At 40.5% G+C, this 21,593-nt stretch overlaps 1 protein-coding gene across 1 annotated transcript in view; it reads right to left on the minus strand.

Annotated features, from left to right (window-relative positions):
* The window catches only part of LOC109683640 (protein argonaute-4), a 39,073-nt gene extending 20,147 nt beyond the window's left edge, over positions 1–18,926 (minus strand). Inside the window, exons 1-7 of the mRNA XM_074080594.1 lie at positions 18,822–18,926; positions 11,170–11,335; positions 5,070–5,190; positions 3,890–4,071; positions 3,572–3,708; positions 3,340–3,474; positions 1,690–1,777 (exon numbers count right to left, since the gene is read on the minus strand). Of these exons, the coding sequence (XP_073936695.1) occupies positions 1,690–1,777; positions 3,340–3,474; positions 3,572–3,708; positions 3,890–4,071; positions 5,070–5,190; positions 11,170–11,335; positions 18,822–18,840 (848 nt within the window). The 5' untranslated portion in view covers positions 18,841–18,926. The remainder of the gene's footprint in view (positions 1–1,689; positions 1,778–3,339; positions 3,475–3,571; positions 3,709–3,889; positions 4,072–5,069; positions 5,191–11,169; positions 11,336–18,821) is intronic.
* Between the last annotated feature and the right edge of the window lie 2,667 nt (positions 18,927–21,593).

The raw sequence follows: 21,593 nt of genomic DNA on the forward strand, positions 1-21,593 counted from the left end.
TTAGGGATACATTTGTAAATCTCCAAATTTTCAGATTCCTAAACCAGGACAAATACATGTAGATTTGGAGGCAACAAAACCAAATACATGAAACTGAGATTGTGCCATAATATGTAGCATGAACTGGAGGGCATGATTTAAGAGACTCTTCATTTGGCTCATCTAAGTGATTAAATTATCTCAAATACTTAGTACTTAAAAATCACAAATACTTAGTACACATGCTTTCTTAACCATTTCAGACCCACAAAGGAACAATGCTGTGAGGATTATCTATGTGATATTTAAGTCTATATGCTTCAAATCTTTGAGCAAAGACTATATAGGGCTGTATATCTAGCTATTCTGACAGGATCATGTGAAGTAATTCATAACAAAGACACAGTTCTTCTTGAAACAAATGTCACAGTTCTCACTAGTGACTTCAAAAGGTTTTGATAACATCTTTTTCCTAGAGAATGAAGTCAATAGAATAATATGAACAGTACATGAATACTGCTGTACAATTCTTTGGAAATTTATGTACATTTGTACATATGGTAATTTCGAAGAGTTTGTTTGAGCCGGACTGAATAAAAAGACCTCATTTGTCCAGAAGGCATCTGAAAATTTTGACTTTCTAGAACAAAGCCCTCCAGATGATCTTGATATATTCTGAAGTTTGAAAATTAAGAACCATGGACGTTAAAACAAAGTTAGAATATAAGGACAGAGAATAAAAGAATGTCTGAGTAACCAAAATAACTTAATACCATATACTTAGAAAAATCAATATTTATGTTTCTGCCAGACACAAGTTTAATGATCTTGACTATAAGAATAAAACTTACGTACATAGTAATTTTAAAGGATTTTCATATATATTGTCTCACTTAGGCACATACTCAATGGATTAGAAGTTGGGTAATTAGAAAAGTAACACTAAGGAGGTGGAAAGGAACACATGCCTGGAGGCATGCCATACATCCTGACATCAAGAAGAAGTGACAACTACAAAGAGAGGGAGAAAAATCTACACAAAAATGCAAGCTTTTTTTTTTATGGTAGTACTGGGGTTTGAACTCAGGGCCTCACACTTGCTAGGCAGGTGTTCTACTACTTGAGCCCCTCCTCCATCTCCTCTCCTGACACTCTTTTATGACCTCTAGTTCTCAATACACCCTTCAGGCCATGCATTCAGAATTATAACAGTGTAATACATGATGCTGCACCCTTAAACAAAAGTTGATCTACGTTTAGCACACTCAGTTTAAAAGGTGAACTGAAGGTGGGTGCTGGTGCTTCACGCCTGTTATCCTAGCTGAGATATCCTAGGCTGAGACTGGGAGGATCAAGGTTTGAGGCCAGCTCAGGTAAATAGTTCAGAAGACCTCATCTCCAAAATAACCAGAGCAAAATAGACTGGAGGTGTGGTTCAAGAGATTGAGTGCCTGTTTTGCAAGAGTAAAGCCGTGAGTTCAAACCCCAGTCCCACCAAAAAAGGAAAAAAAAAAAAAGCTGAAGAACACAGAAACATATTTTATAAATATCTCTATCAAAAATATCTAAAACATTTTTTAAAACACTGGTGATAAAATGGAAGATTCTGGTGGTCTTGAAAATTATAGTACAGTATACTGATTTCTCAAATGATTCTAGCAGCTTCTCTGTTATCAAATTATTATATTATTTTAGATGAGAATAACATACGTTTGATGACTAGCTGGCCGTCTAGTCACATTACAAACTCGGTATTTTCGTTTCATCTGTCCACAGTGAGTCACCTCAACTTTGAGACCTGAAGTTAAAAAAAAAAAGCCAAAATACTAGTTTTAATAGAAGTAATTAAAAAATTCAAATATTGTCTTCAAAAAGTTTTGACACTGGACAGCAGGAAAAAAGTTGCAAGAATTTAGCCGGGTGCCAGTGGCTCATGCTACTTGGCTATTTGGGAGGCTGAGATCAGGAGGATCACGGTTAGAGGCCAGACTCTGTAAAAAGTTCATCAGCCCTCATCTCAATGAAAAAAAAACTGGCATGATGGCCAGCACCTGTCATCCCAACTACAGTGGAAAGTGTAAAATAAGAGCATAGAGGTCCAGATTAATCTAGGCAAAAAGCGAAACCCTATCTCCAAAATAACCAGAGCAAAAGGGGCTGGAGTTGTGGCACCGACCTAGAAAGTATGAAGCCCTAAGTTCAAAGCATAGTACTGAGCTAGGTGCCAGTGGCTCATGCCTGTAATCCTCGCTACTCAGGAGACAGAGATTAGGAGGATTGAGGTTCCAAGGCAGCCCGGGCAAATAGTTCAAGTGACCCTATCTCAAAAAAACCATCACAGAAGAAAAAGGGCTGGTGGAGTGGCTCAAGGTGTAAACCCTGAGTTCAAACCCCAGTACTGGAAAAAAAAAAAAAAAACACACAGTACTGAAAAAAAAAAAGTTCTAAGAATCTGGGAATAATTTTGTCATTTTTGTCATTTATAGGCAAAAAGCCTCAGCTAAATAGAGTAAGTTAGGACCCAGATGATCTTAGATACTCAAACTACTTACTTTCTTTTTTCTTTTTGAGACAGGGTCTTACTCTGTAGCTCACGGTGACCTTGAATTCTTGATCCTCCTCCCTCAGTATCTAGAGTACTGGGATTATAGCTATGTACCACCATGCCTGGCTATTCAACCAACTTTAACTTATTAATTCATTCAATAAATATTAAGTATTAACTATGTTCTAACATTTATTTTCAGAACAGGTCTAGAGCTAGTTCTCATGAAGCTTATTCTCTAGTGAGAGAGGACAGCTTATAACAAATAAAGAGAAAAGAAAGTCTTTTGGTTTTTTTTTTCCCCAGGCTGACTTGGAACCATGATCATCTGATCTCAGCCTCCCAAGTAGCTTCGGATGGCAGGTATGCACTACCATGTTCAGCTATTGAAGAAATTCTAAATGAATAGTAAATTTACTTGTTATTTTATTAAAAGAGAAGTTTTTAAGTAGGTATGGGTAATATTTCCTGAGTGATAGGCTGGAGGCTTAGCTCAAGTGATGGAGTACTTCCTCCCAAGTGCAAGACCCTGCATTCAAACCCCATATGTGTACTGCCAAAAACAAACAAAAAACCTCAACTGAGTGATACATGACATGTACTAAGCTAGAGAGCTTTGCATTGAATTCTCACAACAACACTGAAAGGTACATATTATTATCTTTTTCTTTTAGATGAATAATTTGAATAAATCAAGACTCTTAGTAGTAAGGAATATGCCCAAAGTTCCATTGATAAAACTAGCTAGGCTGGCATGGAAGCCCGGACTATTTGCTGAGCTGCCTCTCCAAGATGGTGTCATTGCAAATACCTACCTCTGATTTCTTTGGTAAACTTGACACGCTGGGAGTCGGTTAGAGGTTTGGTCTGTTCATTAATGTTCTGAATGTCTAAAACCTCACACATGAACTCAATGATAGGCTGAGCCCGGTAGAAAGCAGTTGCAGATACTAACAAACAGAGAGGAAGGGTACTTAGCTTCAGGGTAAAGGGAAGGACCAAGAAACCAACAGCCAAGAGTTAATGGGTAAAGACATTCTAGCCTACCATCAATATTGAGCATCATGTTCCACATAGCAGGTCTCACGGACTGATGAAAGCCAAACCAAACTTCTCTGCCCCCTCCCAGAGGGTGGTAGTAACCTTCAGGAGGTGAGAAAAAAGAACGGCCCACCGGAGTATACCTGAAGAAACATGTTTGCACTCTTCACAATAAACTCTTAAATGGTCTTTCACTTCATTTTCAAATTTACAAACTGAAACCAAGTTTGAACTATGACTAATGCAGAAACCTTCCAAATGGTTAAATACAACCTACCACAAAGTCTGACATTTGTGGGAAAGGATCTAAAGCAAGGTACTAACCTCATAGAGGGAAGATGCCTTGTGATAACATCAAGTGCTTGTACTGAATCATCCGGGACTTCATTCAAGTGCCCAGCTAAAGCTTCTAAAAGCAACTGAAGACTTACAACTGATACCCATTGAACAGATACTTTGAAGGTTTGGTCTTTACCCTCGCCTGGAAGGGTTACCTCCATGTCAACCTAGGGGAAAATATAAACATATGTGTTTACAAAGGCTGTGGGAAAGATCCCAAGAATATCCAATATGGTATATGCATAAGGATGTTTATCTTAACAGTATCTGCAATTTCAAAACATTGGAAACAACATAAATGTCCATAAATAGGAGAAGAATTTAATATGGAATATTGGTTTTGGTGGAACTGAGGTTTGAACTCAGAGCTTCATGTTTGCAAAGCAGGTACTCTGCTGCTTGAGCCATACCTCCAGTCCAATATGGAGTATTATTCATTAGTTAAAAATAAGGTAGATGCTACAACATGGATGAACTTTGGAAAACTTATGCAATGTGAAATAAACAAGAAGGATAAATACTGTATGGATCTACCTATGAGGTACATAAACTAGTCAAATTCATAGAAACAAAAAGTAGGATAGTGGTTGCCATGGGCTGGGGCAACAAGGTATGGGAAACTATTGCTTTGTGGTACAGAGTTTCTGTTAGAGATAATAAAAAACTTCTGGAACCTGGAGTGGTAGCACACAACTATAATCCTAGCTTCTTGGGAAGCTGAGGCAGGAGGATTGAGAGCTTGAGTCCAGCCTGGCTACACAGTAAGACACTGTCTCAAGAAATGAACAAACAAAATTCTAATACTTGCATCATTTTTGTTGTTGCTTGTTTGTGTTACTGGGAATTTAACTCAGGGCCTCAAGATTGTTAAGCAAGTGCTCTAACATGCCCCCAACCCTTGTGTTTTTATTTTGTTTTTGAGATAGGAACTTGAGATCCTCCTTCCTCTTCTTCCTCAGTAGCTGTGATTACAGATACACACAACTATACTCAGCTCATCTCATGTTCAATTATCAGTTAACTAAAAGCAATAAATATGGAAGAATAACAAACCTATCATCACTATGAAAAACACTAAGAACTGAAGTGTTACTAGAAAGAGAAACATTTTGTCACATGTAATTACTACTGAATAACCTAAGTATTTCTTGCTGGTAACACTTACCCTATCCCGTCCAATTGGCAGTGGGTGTGCAGTGTACATGTTTCTTTTGCCATCATACCCAGGCTGCCGATCACCAAATATTTGCATCTTGAAGTGCCGCACCATTGTGTCTACTACCTCCCTTAACAGTAATGGAGATAGTGGTGGTTAGCTTTCAGAAACGGTGAACCATAAGGAAAGTATTACCATACCTTAAACATCTCAATTCAGTTCAATACACTGGGAAAAAGTAAGAATCAAGATTGTAATTGATTTAAGTAATTAAAAATTAGATAACTAAAAAAAGGTAGCAGCACGTGAACAAAAGTAACTATAAGATGATAACAGAAGGAAAGAGTATGATATTGATGTCATCCTCTCAAATTCCTCTCTCCAAAAACCTCTCCTATCCAGCCTTATGAGAATAACCTGGGCGAAGTATCTAAGTTTAGCATTGATGTTCATCACCAAAGGATAAGTTTCTTATGGCATCAACATCCTTATTCAAGAGTACTGGTTTTGGAAAAGAGAAAGGAATTCAGAAGTCTGAGGATCAACATATCTAAGATGCATGATATTCAATGAGTAACTCTACCCTTTTGTCTAATACAAGTTTTATTGTTTTGGGTTTTTTTTTTTTTTTTGGTAGTACAGGGGTTTGAACTCAGGGCCTCATGCTTGTTTGTCAGGTACTCTACCACTTGAGCGACTCCACTATCCTTTTTGTGTTGGGTATTTTCAAGATAGAGTCTCTCGAACTATTTGTCCAGGCTGGCCTCAAACCACAATCCTCCTGATCTCTGCCTCCCTAGTACTAGGATTACATACATGGTCACCAGCACCTGGCTGGTGCTAGTACTAGATTTATTATTCTTCATAATGTCTTGTTTTATTCCAAAGAGCTCCCAAGTAGGAAGGGAATTCCCAACAGGGGACTATTGTAAAATATCCTTATTTCAAACAGATTACTGATATAGTTACTTTCAGAACAAAATTCTTTCTTTCTCTCAATCAAGCATGCAGAGTTTTATTTCAGTGGTTTTGCAAATATGCCAGGTTACACTGTATGCAGACCCTGAAATAAATGCAATGGCAAGGAAATTGGAAGGTGCAGTTTAAAATATGGGCAGATTTGGGTCTGAGATTTTTGAATGGTACAGTTAATGAAAAGTTAGGAACATTGTCTTATCAGTATTCGTGAGCTCCACGTGTGAGGACTATCTCCTAGCCAAAACAGCTAGATAATGCATCAATACGACTGCAACAGAAATCTTTGGGAAAATCACATTTACAAACCATATCATGCAACTAAAAAAGATGGATGGGGAAATATATCATATATTCCCCACTTTAAAAAAAAGGCTAACTTAAGAACTATACATTCTTTTCGCTAGAAAAGGATAATTTTTCATCTTACATTCTTTTTGGCACGAATGATGTTTGAACTCAGGGCTTCACACTTCTGAGAAAGGCACTAAACTGCTTGAGCCACTCCACCAGTCCTCATCTGATATTCTTAAATTATGACCTTAAAGTGAAATATTTTTCCCTCTATTGTCATTTCTCTTTCTTCTCTCTCCCCTCTTCCTCCCTCTCTCTCTCAAAATTTATCTATTTATTTTTTAATCTTAGTATGTTTATTTGGGGGGATTTATTTTAAATCTGATGCACTCTATAGTTTTACCATGTGTTTTTTTTTAAACTTTTGATTAGTATATGATAGTTGTACAGGGAGTTTTGTTGTGACATTTCCATGTATACACATGTTGTACCCTGATTTGGTTCACCCCTTCCTTTATCCTCCCTCTTCCCCCACTTCCCTTCTTAAAATGACTTCAACAGGCTTCAATGTTCTATATTCATACATGTTTGGAAAGTACCGCAACCATATTCCCCCTCCTGCTATTCCCTCCCCTTAACAAGACCTGTTTTACATTCCTGTCCTTTATTGTTTAAGTGTCTGTTCATTGTTCCATGGAGTTTTCCCTTGGTTTATTTATTTATTTATTTGGTTGTTTGTTTATTTGTGGTGCTAGGGATAGAACCTTACACATGCTAGGCAAGCAATTTACCCTTGATTGTAATTTAAACATCACAAGATCCTTGAGATAAGCAGGGCAATGATCATTGTCCTCAAAAAAGAAAATTCAGGCTGGGGAATAACTCAGAAGTAGAGCAAGGCCTAATATGCCTAAGTCCCTGGGTTCAATCCCCAGTATGGCAAAAGGATAAAAAAGAAAGAAAAAATTCAGAATGGCAAGTGAATTATCCCTGGTCACTTGATGATTAACTGGCAGAACTGCATGGCCTTGGACAAGTGACTAACTCTTTCACATATCTATTTTTTCATTTATAAAATTATGATACAATAATAGCACCTACCTCAAATGGTGGTGACACTAAGCAAATAGATACACAAATATTTAGAAATGTGCTTGTCACACAATAAGCCTACTGACTGACCTGCTCACGAATATCCTTCCAGGAATTTCTCTTTCTCTTAAAGCATCAGTTTTTCTCTTTGATTATTCTCTTCAGCATACAAATACTCATAATTTCTCTTATCTTAAAAAAAAAATGAATTTTCGACCAGGTGTCAGTGGTTCATGCCTATAATCCTACCTACTCAGGAGGCAGAGATCAGCAGAATCACAGTTCAAAGCCAGCCCAGGCAATAGTTCATCAGACTCTATCGTGAAAAAAACCCATCACAAAAAAGGGCTGGTGGGGTGGCTCAAGCTGTAGGCCCTGATTTCAAGCCCCAGTACTAAAAAAAAAAAAAAAAAATTGAACTTTCTTAGTTGGAAGCCAGTGGCTCATGCCTGTAATCCTTGTTACTTGGAAGGTTGAGATCAACAAGATCTCTGTTCCAGGTCAGTCCAGGCTGCTGAGACTTCATTTCCAAAATAATCAGAGCAAAACGAACTAGAGGTATGGCTCAAGTGGTAGAATACCTGCTTTGCAATGTGAAGCCCTGAGTTCAAACCCCAGTTGTATCCTCCCCTCAAAATTAAACTCTCTTGACCTAACTTTCTCCTCTTCTGAACATCCTCTTTCTCTGTTTTTTTGTTTTGTTTTGTTTTTTGTGGCACTGAAGTTTGAACTCAGGGCCCCATACTTGTTGCTAGGCAGAAGCTCTACCACTCGAACTACTCCACCAGCCTCCTCACTACTCCTCTTGGTATCAAAAGCTTATGAAGGAGTTACTCTTCCCTTTCTCTTTCAAACCTTCTCAGTTGAATCTTTTACCAAAACTCCTCTTACCAAGGTCCCCAGTTAGCTCCACATTGCTGAATTCAATGATCCTTGAATATTTCATAATACATCTTTCCAACTTAAAATTTCTTCCTTCACCTCCTAGGCACCTCTTTCCTGACTTTCTCCTATCCCACATGCATTCTCCTTGCTGATACTCCCTCATCTCCTCAATCTTTAAATATTAGAGTGCCTTGGGGCTCAGTCTTGGAGTCCTATTTTTCTCTACCACTCTGTCTTCCTACATGGATCTCATCCAGTCTCATGGCTTTGCCACCAGCATGCTCATGACTCTCAAATGTCTCTCCAGCACAGATGTCTCTTGTGAATTCAATCTCATATATTCAACTTCCTGCTCAGCAGCTGCATTAGCATGTCTAGAATAGCTCTCAAACTTGACATGTTCAAAACACATGGTATATGTCCCAACATGCCATCCCTGTAGGTTGCTCAGAGTCTTCCCCAGCTGATAAATGGCAACTCCTTTTCCACTTGCTTAGGACAAAAGCTCTGGAATTAATCATGACCTATTCCTTTCTTTCACACCACTCCATATTCAACCACCAGTAAATCTTACTGATATTACCTTCAAAGCATTTTCAGAATCCGGGACTAGATGGGTGTAGTTCAGTGGCAGATAATACTTATCATGCATGAAACCCTGGGTTCAATTCCCAGCGCAAACGAAAATACTCTGATCACTATTACTTATACTACCCAAATCTCAGCCACCATCACTTTTCACCTGAATCATGACAAGTGTCTCCTAATTGATCTCCCTGCTTTTCACCCTTCTTTGATAGGGTCCACTTTCAACATAGCAGCCAGAGCAATCCACCAAAAATCTTAAGCTAGCAATGAAACCCCTCTGTATAGTTAATATATACTAAAAAAGGATAAAAAGAAATAAATCATGTTATATGTTTATTCAAATCCCATTTCACCAGAATAAATGATAAATGCTAAAATGCCATGACTGCCTGCAAGACTCTGCATGATAAGGGGCTTTCTGGAGTTTCTCTAATCTCATCTCCTATCATAGGTTTACATGCATATATACACATATATATGAATATATAATGAATATATCTCAGTGGCCCACCCCAACCTATTCTTCTTCCCTCCCTGCTTTGTTTGTTTATTGCCAGGGCCAGGGATCAAACCTAGGGCCAATGCATGTAGGCAAGCACTCTACTACTGAGTTACATCCAGCCACCATTCCTGCTTTATTTTTCATCACACTTACCTCTAATCACCAACTAATAAAAGTTATCTTTTGTTTGCTTATTTATCTAGTTTTGGTCTTTTCCATTAGAATGTAAACTCCTCAAGGGTTCAAACTTTTTACTTTTATTTATTTATTTATTCATCCTTAACAGTCTAGAGGTCATTTAATTCCTTATTTTTCCCTATGTAGTGTGCTTCTCTGGAAGGAGCAGGCTGATGCTTCAGCTGAACCCAGGGACCTTTCTCTTTCGCTTCCTTCTTTTTCTGATGATTTTCTTTCACACATTTTCAACAAGCTATCTCAGCTTTTAGAGTGCTTAATATGCTCTATATACACCCCAGTTCTCTTGACAAGAACCTTATCCTTGTTTGCTTACGACAATGCCAACAGCATGGTGAGTGCCACTGCAGACTCTTCCGGTTTGCCATGGTAACAGCTAGGGGTGTTCCTTTCAGAACAGCACCTATTCCTCTAATGTCTCAAATATCACCTTTCCCATGGATTCACATGTATATGGCCCAAGGAACAACTCCATGTTTTCACAAAGGCCTAGAAAACATATATAGGGTACCTCTTCTCTTTCTCTTTGTGTTCATCGTTTTGGTGAATTAAAGGAAGGTGTTGGTTCCAGCCAAAAGGCAAGAATAGATACTTCTGCTTGCTTATTTTGTTAATGTCACATTCCCAAAGCAAATAACAATACGTGGCACATGGTAAGCACTTGACATAGTATTTGTTGAATGGATTGAAGTTAAGCCATTGTATGTATGTATGGAAATATCACAATGAAACCCCTTCATACAATTGGTAACAAAATATAAATACATAAATAAAATTCTAAGTGACAGGAAAGAGAGGGGGAAAAAAATCAGAGTTAGCCATTCTAACCACTTCTGCTGTGACTGATCTCAGTTACACCAGCCAAATAATTATAGGCTTACACAACACCGAACTATACCAGAAAGCCAAATTCTTGCTCTAGAATGAGAAAAAAAAAATCAAGTAGCACAAAATAGTTCACTTGACAATAAGAGCTTTCTTAGGAAAGCAAGCATCTTAATATCAAAGACTGAGTATCACTGCATGGCAATAGAGAAAAGGAAAATGAGTGTAAACTTACTTTTGCTACAGGGCATATCTTCATAACTGGCAAATTCCTGCTATACCAACTACAAAATTTATATCACCTCATTAGGTCCCCTCTTGGATAATGCTAGAAATAAACAGAGCTTTTCTCTCTGCTTATTTTTTTTCAGTACTCCAAGACAATTTTTTACATCTCTTACATATTTCTCATGTCCAATACCAACACTTAATAAATAAGATTTGAATTTCTAGAGAGTTCCATTTCCCACAGACATTAATGCCTTCATCTATTTTTATAAACTCCAGTACCCTTGATCATTGAAGAGTAAACTTTCTTTTCTATTCAATATATATTTTCTGGTTGATCGATGATATATACATCACTCTGACAGAATAACCAAGTAGGATAACTACATAAGAAACTTATCATCTTAGATTAAAACCAAAGCCAAAATGCTGAAAGAATTCAGAGGACAATATGAAACATCATAAATAAGTTATATAAATTATATACACTTAGATATCCAGAAGTCTACTCTTTTTAATCCTTACCTGTTGACTCTACGAGGCCGTTTTTCTGGTTTAATATCCACATCATAGTGATACACATCTATTTTAGGGATCTGAACCTGAAAATGATTGGCTAACAGTCGAATTGGTTTTCCAACAGTTCCAAGACCAGGACGGCGAGGCGGCTGGAAGAGGCTGGCTGGAGGTCCTAAAGAAATGAAAAGACATATGCTGTGCTATTTGGTCATGAAAGAGAATATTCCCTGCATGGAGATAATGATAGCTGGATTATGAGATCTTATTATTCACTGAACATACTCTGATATCTAGATTTCTAAATGTTTCACCATGTTATTATTTTGAATTAGAATTAGCCATCAAAATTAGACAGTGTGATGAGCTCCTCACAGACATATACTATGTGTATAAAATTTTTTATAATCATTAGTACTCATAGCTAGGCTTATAAAATTATATGCATTTAAAAATAAAAGCTAGGGCCAGATGAGTGGCTCAAGTGGTAGAACTCCTAACTAAGCAAGTGTATGGACTTGAGTTCAAACCCCAGTACCACCAATATATACATACATATATAGAGAGATAAATAAATGAATATATATATATATATGTATATATATAAAACCTAGCCAGGTGTGGTTGTACACACCTATTTTCTCAGCACTCAGGAGGCTGAGGCAAAAAGATCAAGAATTCAAGGGCAGCAGGGCAGCCTGGTCTCCATAGCCAAACTCTGTCACAAAAAACCCAAACAAAAATAAAATAGTTAATTAAATAATAAAAATAAATAACAATTAAAACTAAGGTTGGGGATGTAACTTAGTGGCAGAGTGCTTACTTAACATGCACAAGGCCCTAGGTTGAAATCCCAGCATGAAAAAAAGAAAAGAAAGAAAGTTAGCATGTGCAAGGTCCTAGGTTCAATCCTTACTATCACAAAAATTAATAAATAAAAATTTAAGATAAACTAAAACCCTCTGAACTCTGAGAGCAATCACCTCATAGTTGGAGATGACCCATGTAATCCCCCTATAAATTAGACTTCATTATTATAGGTTGTACAGACATGAGATTGAATAGAAACTATATTTATCACTTTATTAATGTTAATACTGAAACAATATCAGTAAGGCTATACTTTCTACTCTATAATCTCATATTTTTTAGAATTGAGATAAGCTAGCTGGGTACAGCAGTACACAACTGTAATCTCAGTACTTGGGAGGCTGAGGCAGGAGGAGTGTTTGATTCTAACGTGGTCTACACAGTGAGACAAAGGGAAGGGAAGAGAAGGGAGAAATTAAGGAAGGGAGGGAAGAAAAAGGAAGGAAGGAAAAAGGTACAATCTGAGATTTCCTTATCATAAGGTTTAGTTTACTTATTCAATAAACATTGATTCAATTCTCTCTCTCTTTCTCTCTCTCTCCCCCCCTCTCTTTCTTTCTTTTTTGGCAGTACTGGGGTTTGAACTCAGGTGCTTGTGCTTGCTAGGCAGGTGTTTTACTACTCTAGCCATGCCTCTAACCAACATCGATTTATTTCTTTTGCACCTAACCTACATTAGGGACTCAAGAAAAAGGGCCCTTGCTATCAAGTTTACAGTCTAGACCAGTGATCCAGACTGAACATTTGGCAAATACCTGAAACATTTCTGTTTGTCACAACTTGCAGAGTACTAGTAACATCCAATGAATAGGAAGGAACCATTCAGTTCTAAATATCAACAGTGTCCAGGTTGAGAAACCATGAACTAAGCAGAGTAATCTTTTCAAAAATTCTAATGATGATTATTTACAAGATGTTTCCCAAAAAAGAAAGAATGCCAGCTGTGTGCCGTGGCCTGTAATCCTACTCAGGAGGCAGAGATCAGGAGGATCACAGTTCGAAACCAGTCTGTGAGACCTTATCTCAAAAAAAACCCATCACAAAAAAGGGTTGGTGGAGGGCCTCATGGTGTAGGCCCTGAGTTCAAGCACCAGTCCCACAAAAAAAAAAAAAAATATATATATATATAGGGATATATAGATATGTATCCAATATGAATCAGAGCTGGCAAAATGGCTCAAGTGATAGAGCACTTGCCTAGCAAACATAAAGCCCTGAGTTCAAATCCCAGTACTGCCCCCTCAAAAGGATACCAAAGAAACCTTACATATTCTCTCTCCTCTTAAAATTAATGTATGTTGTCATATTAAATTCTCTAAAAAGTCTAAAAGTAATAAATAAACCTGATTAACTTTAACTCTTCATTTACCCAGCTTATATTTCCACAGGGTATTCTCTTTCCCCAACTCCCTTTCCTCTCACAAAACTGAAAATATATTAATCTTCAGCAGGAAAGGATTTTGTGGAACACAGTCTGGAAGGATATCAAGTAGACACAGGTAAACATCTTTTCTACTATGAATAGGTGTTGAGCAAAGTAGGCTGTGGTTACAATGGAAAGTTACAAGCTCTCTTACTCAATGTCATTTCATTGAGAACAAACTCAGTAAAGAGAGAAAGCTTTGAAGCAATAGGCTGCTCTAGTCCAGCATCATTTTGGTAAACCAGAGGGGGAAAAATTGTTTTTTGGCGGGACTAGAGTTTAAACTCAGGGCTTCGTGCTTGCAAAGGAGGCACACCTCAAGTTCATTTTGCTAGTCCATTTTCCTCTGGTTATTTTGAAGATGGAAGGTCTCACAAACTATTTGCCCAGGCTGACCTCAAACTGTGATCCTCCTGATCTCAGCCTTCCAAGTAGCTAGGATTACAGGTGTGAGCCACTGGCACCCAGCTAATCAGAGTAAATATTTTAATGAAATTTGTGTTGGCAGATAACCATATATAAGAAGTTAAAGTACTGAAAATATTTTTTCATATTAAGTTAATTGTTCGTTTTCCTAAATTCTACTAGCCCTTCAAATCTCAGTTCAGATGTAACCTCCTGGGAAGTCCTCTCCTAATTGTTTCAAGCTGGGAGTTCCACTTTCTGCATTCCAAAACTCTGAACAGGGAAGCGCTTAGCACAAATACAAGGACCATGTTAAACTACCCTGTCTCCTCTACTAGACTTGTAAATTCTTAGGAGCAACGAACTTCCAGTTCATGATTCCCTCAACACCTAATTCAATATCCACTGAACTGAGCAGCACCAATAATCCCAGATAAAGACTTTGTCCCTATTATGCATTTTTGTCTTTTCTGGTGGTACTGGGGTTTGAACTCAGGGTCTCACGCTTGCTAGGCAGGTGCTCTACCACTTGAGCCACTCTGCCAGCCCTTTTTTGTGATGGGTTTTTTTGAGATAGGAGCTCAAGAACTATTTGCTCCAGCTGGCTTCAAACCTTGATCCTCCTGATCTCTGCCTCCCCAGTAGCTAATACAATAAGCCACCATACGTGGCAGCAATTATTTTTCAATAGAGCAAAAGTACGTAATTTGTATATACTAAAACTGTTATGGCTTAGAGTTGTTACACTTTTGGTATACCAGGGGATCTACTCTGGGTGTGATAGGACAATCACAAACAAAGTAAGAAATAAATAACAAATAACATTATAGGTCATACTCAGTCACCACACCTAATCATGTAATAAGTCAGCCATGCATTTTCTAAGCTACATTTCATCAATCATTACAACATAAAATTAGAAGAAATCCAGTTCTATACTAGAACTTGGATCAAAATGACATGCCTAAGAATTTGATTTTTTTAAATTGATATTGGGGTTAGAACTCAGAATCTCCTGCTTATTAGGCAAAAGCTGTACCGCTTGAGCCATGACTCAAGCCCTTTTTTACTTTTTTAGTTATTTTTCAGGTAGGGTCTTAGGTTTTGTGCAGGGCCAGCCTCAGAACACCATCCTCCTTTGTGACCATGCCTGGCTTATTGATTGATACGGTCACAGTAACTTTTTGTCCAAGCTAGCCTTGAACTACCATCCTCCTGATCTCTGCCTCCCAAATAGCTGGGTTACAGGCATGAGGCACCTCACCTGGCCTCTGATTCTAAATAACGAATAGAATCCAGGTCTCCCAGTCCAGTGCATTTTTTTTCCCCAGTAGACTTCACAATCCTATGTATACATACGTATACATTTCTGAAGTACCTAATGTCAAACAGAGAAGGCAGAAATAAAAGGGAAAAACAAGTTGAGGGCTGAGGGTAGCTCAGTGGTAAACTATGTGTCTAGCCTGTACAAGATGAGGTCTGATCCCCAGCACTAATAATAATAATAACTAATAAAAATATAGTAAAATATTGTATTGTCCTTTTCCTTGACAAAAAAGTTAGGTAATGATCATTTCTGATAATAAGCTTAGATTTATTTTAAAAATATATTCAAAAATTTTCATTTCAAAAGCTGATTTCTTTGAGTTGAGCAAACTTCTTTTACTTATTTTTTTGGTACTGAAGTTTGGACTCAGGACCTTTTGCTTGCAGCCAGGTGCTCTACCTGCTTGAGCCGTATCCTCAGCCTACAGCTGCCCTCTTGATGAAGCAATGAAGCTCTGGATTCCAGTCCTGGTTTTACTATTCCTAGCTGCATGGTGTAGGGCCAGATTCTTACTTTCTCTGTGTCGGTTTCCTCATCTACAAAATAAGGGTGTGTGATAGCCGGGTGCTGGTGGCTCACACCTGTAATCCTAGCTACTCAGGAAGCAGAGATCAGGAAAATCACGGTTTGAAGCCAGCCCTGGGCAAACAGACTCTATCTCAAAAAAACCCATCACAAAAAAAAAGGGCTGGTAGAGTGGCTCAAGGTGTAGACCCTGAGTTCAAACCCTAGTATCACATAAAAATAAAATAAAATAAAATAAAAGGTCTAACATGGTGCCTTGCAACAGAAAGTACTCAATAAATATTAGCTATTGTAACACTTGCATAAAGGTTATAGTTAATGCTCAAGCCTCCCTGGGTTTTAAATTGGTGACATTCCCAAAATTTGGTGATAGCCAGAAAATTACATTCTCTGAAAAGAAAACATATGTGATTTAACCCAGAATGCATGAGATGAGTCTGAAATGAGGAGGAGGGCATTAGATTAGGAGTCAGGTGTTCCAGACTCTGGTCCTCATCAGCTTCCAGACCTTGATGAGATCATTCACATCCTCTGACACTCACTTTCCTCATTGGTGAGATGGGACTAAATACTTGCCTACTTCCCAGAGTATGGAAGGAGCTAGTAGTTAGGAAAGCACTTTCCAAACTATAAAGGGCTGGGGTTGGAGCTCAAAGGTAGAGCACTTTTCTAGCATGCATGAGGCCCTGGCATCCCCAACACTGCAAAAGAAAAAAAACTCCAAAAAATTATAATCAATATAACCAAAATAATGGTAATTTCACTAGTTCTATTTCCCAGTTACTGTCAGAAACTGAACCTGAGTGGTAGAAAGGGGCAGAGCAAGACTAAGCAGACGGGTTCAAGTGAAGACAGCACATAACACTAGATCTGGGTATGCTCTTACAGACAAGCAGGAATGTTTCTCTATGTTGTAAAACAATCTGGATGCAACATCCCCAAGACTGTCGACTCCCTTTGTTCTTAGTCCATGCTCAACAAGTAGCTCCTTGTTTAAGTGGATTTCCAAGGTACTGTGACACCAAAACAGGAGTTTGCTAGACACAGTCAGGTAAGTATTACACTCAAAAGAGATCTATGTGACATTTTGGCTTAATTATCAGTGTCATACGTACAGGAAATTAATGTGAGTCAACTCCCTGTATAGCTATCCTTATCTCAACCAGGAACACTTGTTTCTTCCTATTATTGCCTATACTCTCTCTTCAACAAAATTAGAGATAAGGGCAAAATAGTTTATGCTGGGTATTGAGGGGGTGGGGGGGAGAGGGAGGGGGTGGGGGCAGGGGGGAGAAATGACCCAAGCCTTGTATGCACATATGAATAATAAAACAATTAAAAAAATTATTAGTGTCATAAATGTGGTTCATGAGAATGAATTTTCCACAATCTGAACAATCCTGAGTAAGTGATAAATCCTCAAGCCTCCAAAAGCTGAAATCAAACCAAAAGTGTGGCAGCAGCTAATCACCGGGCAGTTCCTGGGCATCACCAGGCTGATCCTTTTCATGAAACTCAACTTGTATACATAGTTACATAGTCTCTTTCCATATCAGCTAATAAATGCAACAATTGCTTCAATTATGAGCATCTCTGATGCTGTAGTCTGGACAGTAAGACTTCACACATATATTATCTCATTTCATTCTCATAATAACGGTGAATCACATAACAAATATTATTATTTTATAGATGAGGAAATGGAAGTTTAAAGGAGTTAAGTAATTTGCTGAGGGTCATACAACTACTAAATTACTAGACTGGATTTGAACAAAGGTTTGTTACATTCCTAAAGTCCTAATAATGCTGTTAGCTGGGGGACATATCTCAAGTAACTTAACATAATACTCACACTGAAGTTTATCAAATATTAACGTGACAAACCTTTTTTTTTTTTTTTTTTTTTGAGACAGGGTCTTTTTATGTAGCCCAGTTTGGCATAAAACTCTTGATCCTCCTGCCTCAGCCCCCTGAATGCTGGGATTACAGACATGCACCACCACACCATGCTCAAATCAATTTATTTTTAAAAGGCATATGAAATTTGACTTTGAGGGCCTTGAAAACATTTAAAGCAGCAAGGTAAGGTGGGATCTAATCACTCAGCTATGCAAACAAGTTCTAAGTAAACAAACCTGCAAAATTTCCAAACTCAAATAGTAAACCTAATTTTCTGTGCACTAAAAAAGTGAAATAACCTTCCAACTAAATCCACTATGGAGATAAGGTTTGAATACTAAAATTAATTCCATCACTGCCCCTAAACTCTACCCTACTTAGCCAAGGCATTAAAAACCTGTTGGGGCTTGAGATGGGAGCACCTGGCTCTATTCGCAGAACCTGGAATGCTTCTTCTGGTTGGGGCGGAGTGAGATCCATACCCACAGCGGGTTATAGTTTCCAAAGCACTTTCTCCTTTATTTGATCCTCACAACCACTCATAACCCAATTTGAAGGGAACTAGGGGCATTAATGCCAATGCTGGAGCGGACTGGCTGGTGACTACCGTCACTCAAAGGCTAGCCCAGACCTCTCTGGGGTTGGCAGACTGACAGGCCAAACTTCGGGGCCTTGGAGAAAGAAACCTTCAGGTGTCAGAAGAGACATTTGGAGAAGTTCACCTTCCTCATCTTGAGGACCTTCTGCCAGTGCGAAGAAAAATAGGGGTGTGCCCCCAAAACCACGAACACCCTTGGTAGTAGGTGGGGAGCCTTCCTGGTTTGGACCAGGCCTCCGCGTGCACTAGACACAGACCGTCCCCCTCTGAGGCCCAAAGTAGCCTCACAGCAACCCTGGAACCTCTTGAGGCTAGGTCATGTCTCCCCGATACCTAGGGGCACGGGTCACCTTCCGGGGCCTCCCTCCCTTAAAACTCGAGATCAGCCCCAGTCTCCAGGTTGGGGCGCGGTCCCCGCCCCACCCCCTCCGAGGCTCGGGTCATCTCCCTCTGCCTACTGCAGGAGGACAAGGGTCCTCTTCCCTGAGGCCTGGTGGCCCGAACCCGGGTACGCGCGCGCCGGTAGGGGTGACGGGGCAGCGACAGTCCCGCCCGCCCGCTTGTCCGCCTGTCCCGAGATCAGGGTGCAGCCCCGGTCCGAGCGCGCTCCTCACCGGGTCCCAGAGCCTCCATGGCGGCGGCGGGGGCCGCCTCGTCCCGGTCCCCGGCGCCTCCCGCTCCGGGCCCCGCCGCCGCCGCCGCCGCCGCCGCCGCCGTCGCGTAACGCTTGATCTCCGGAATATTGGCGCTGGAGCGGCGCCGCGGAGACGCGGGCGCAGGGTAGGGGGCGGCGGCGGCGCCCGGCCCGGGGACAGGGACCCGGCTCTCGCAGTTCTTCCGGCCTCAGCGACAACAAAAACAATCCCCGCCGTCGCCGCCGCTGCCAGCGGGAGCGGGAGCGAGAGCGGGAGTCAGCGCGCGCTCTTGCCGGGCAGGGAGGGGGCGCCGGTGCGCGCGGCCCGAGGTCCCGGCTGGCGGAGGGGGCGTGCGCGGCCCCGGGCGCGGGGTTCACCGAGCCCGGCCGGGGGTAGGGGGCGGGGTGCGGCGGGGACGGGCGCGCGCCCGGAGGGGCAGTACCCAGAGGACGTGTCGGGCGCGCGCCCGCCGGCCCTCTCTGCCGTATCTGCCTAAGGCGGCCGTCCCCCCCAAACACAAACGGCCCTTGGGAGGTGGGGGTTCTGTGTGCGATCATGTGCGCTGCGACCCTCGAAAGATCTGATTACTTCCAGTGTTTGCAGTTCTCCACTTCTGTCTATGGAAAGTGTCCTGACAGTTACATCAGGAACCTGACCTCCCTCCTCCCACTTCAAATCGCTTCTTTCTCCTCTTTCTCTTCCTGGGACAGAGAACACTAGGGTCACCTCAGTTGCACCAGTTCTCCTTCATTCCTTCATCCAACAGAACACATCCAGTCACCCTTCCTTCCCCATGTACGGAAGGCACATTCTCTCCCTGGTCCCATGACAAGCATCTCTGGTCAGCAAGTCACCAGTCAGTCACCTTAGCAGCCAAGAGCCAAGGGAGCTGCCCTCTCCAAGGTAGCATGGTCAGGCCAGCAGGCCCAGTATCCTTAAGACTTTCACTTTGGACTTGGAGTTGGACAGGGGAGGACCACAGGCCAAGAAGCAGCTTCTATTCAGCAGAAAGAGGGAGTCCTACCCCACAGAGTACCACAGAGTGCGTGGCTTACACAACAGAAATTTGTTTTCTCTCAGTTCCGGAGGCTAAGAGTCTAAGATCAAGGCGTTGGCAAGGTGAGTTTCTTCTGAGATTCCTCTCCTTCACTTGTAGGTGATGTCTTCTCCCATGGTCTTCACATGGTCTTTCCTCTGTACTGTCTGTCCAAATTTCCTCTTATAAGTACACTAGTCATACTGTGTTCATTAGGGTCCATCCTAATGACCTCATTTTAGCCTAATAACCTCTTCAAAGACCCTATCTCCAAATACAGTCCCTTTCTTAAGTACTAGAGTTAGGACTTCAGGACATGAATTGCTGTATTGCTGGGGGAGGTGGCAAAATTTAGTCATTCCATGTGTAGTGAGACACTCATTTGAGTACCCTACTTTTCTATATAGTAATAAAAAAGTTAAGGTCACACCATGGTCAGGGACTATATTCAGGCTTCACATGTCATTTAATCTTCACAACCACCTGTAAGATAGATATTATCAAGAAAAGCATTTGTACACATGAGGTAAGGAAGGCCCAGGGGAGTTCAATAAGTCAGACTCTACATTATTTGATGCTGCAATGAAGCTGGAAGTTCTAAATCCAGCAGTGGAGTCCTGGCTGATCCCATCTCTGACTGGCTAGCCAATTAAAATTTTAATCTAGTTACTAGAGTCTAATCTACTAATACCATAGTTTATATTCTTCCCACACTATCATGTGACCTCTCTATTAAACCAGACACCAACTGGGAACCATAATAGAGGGCAGAAAGTTGGAAAGGGAGAAAATATTCACTAAATGAAGACTAGTATACAACTAAGAGGAAAAGAAACACCAACTAGAGCTTAAGTTTTGAGTTAAATCTAGTAGCCACCTCCCTTCTCCACCCCAGAACTAAGTTCCTCACACAATTTAACTAATGCTGGTGGCTCAAATAGCCTGGTTTGAGGCTGGCTCCTAGCCCCACTTCCTAACAAATTTTCTCCTTATTCTGTTTGATATCCTGAGCAGAGATACCAAACAAGACATGGTATCTCTCTGGCTTGTTCTCTGGATTAAAAATTGTGTCACCACCAAGCCTTGAAACTGGAGTATGAAATGTGCAATATTTACCCATGGTTCCAATCAGAACTGCAATGTCTCACTCCCTCAAGTCTCTCAATTCTGTCATTCTTGACCACTCTGATTATCTCCATTCTCATTTGCTCACTCACTGTCACTCAGGCACTGTTGCCCCCTTCCCAGAAACAGTTCCTACTGAGCCCTACAAAACCAAACTTCTGTAGTCGATAAACTTCCCTAACCCTTGATCTGTTTAGCAAGCCCTTCCTCTACTTCCTGCTGTGGCAGAGAAGGAGCCATGCCCCAGAATACCACTTCCCCTTCAGCTCTCTCTGACAATAGCTAGTCATCCTCCTACACCCCATGCACCTCCAGGATAGGAGAGATGTATACAGGGATGTAGAGAATTGACAGTATATTTTCCCCCATTGCACCAAAATTTGAATCCTATTAAACCCTTCACGATCTAGCCAAACCACTCCAGGGGCCTCCCTTGGTGGTATAATTAGCTCCCAGTCTTATGTCTCAGTCCAGGCTTGGCTCCCACTGTACTGTAAGTCCTTGAAGTCAGAGTTCATACCTTATTCAGGCTGGTGGAGTGGCTCAAGTGATTCAGTGCCTTCCCAGCAATTGTGAGGCCTTGAGTTCAA

Source organism: Castor canadensis, chromosome 7 (genome assembly GCF_047511655.1).
Source record: "Castor canadensis chromosome 7, mCasCan1.hap1v2, whole genome shotgun sequence".
In the NCBI taxonomy this organism is placed as follows: domain Eukaryota; kingdom Metazoa; phylum Chordata; class Mammalia; order Rodentia; family Castoridae; genus Castor; species Castor canadensis.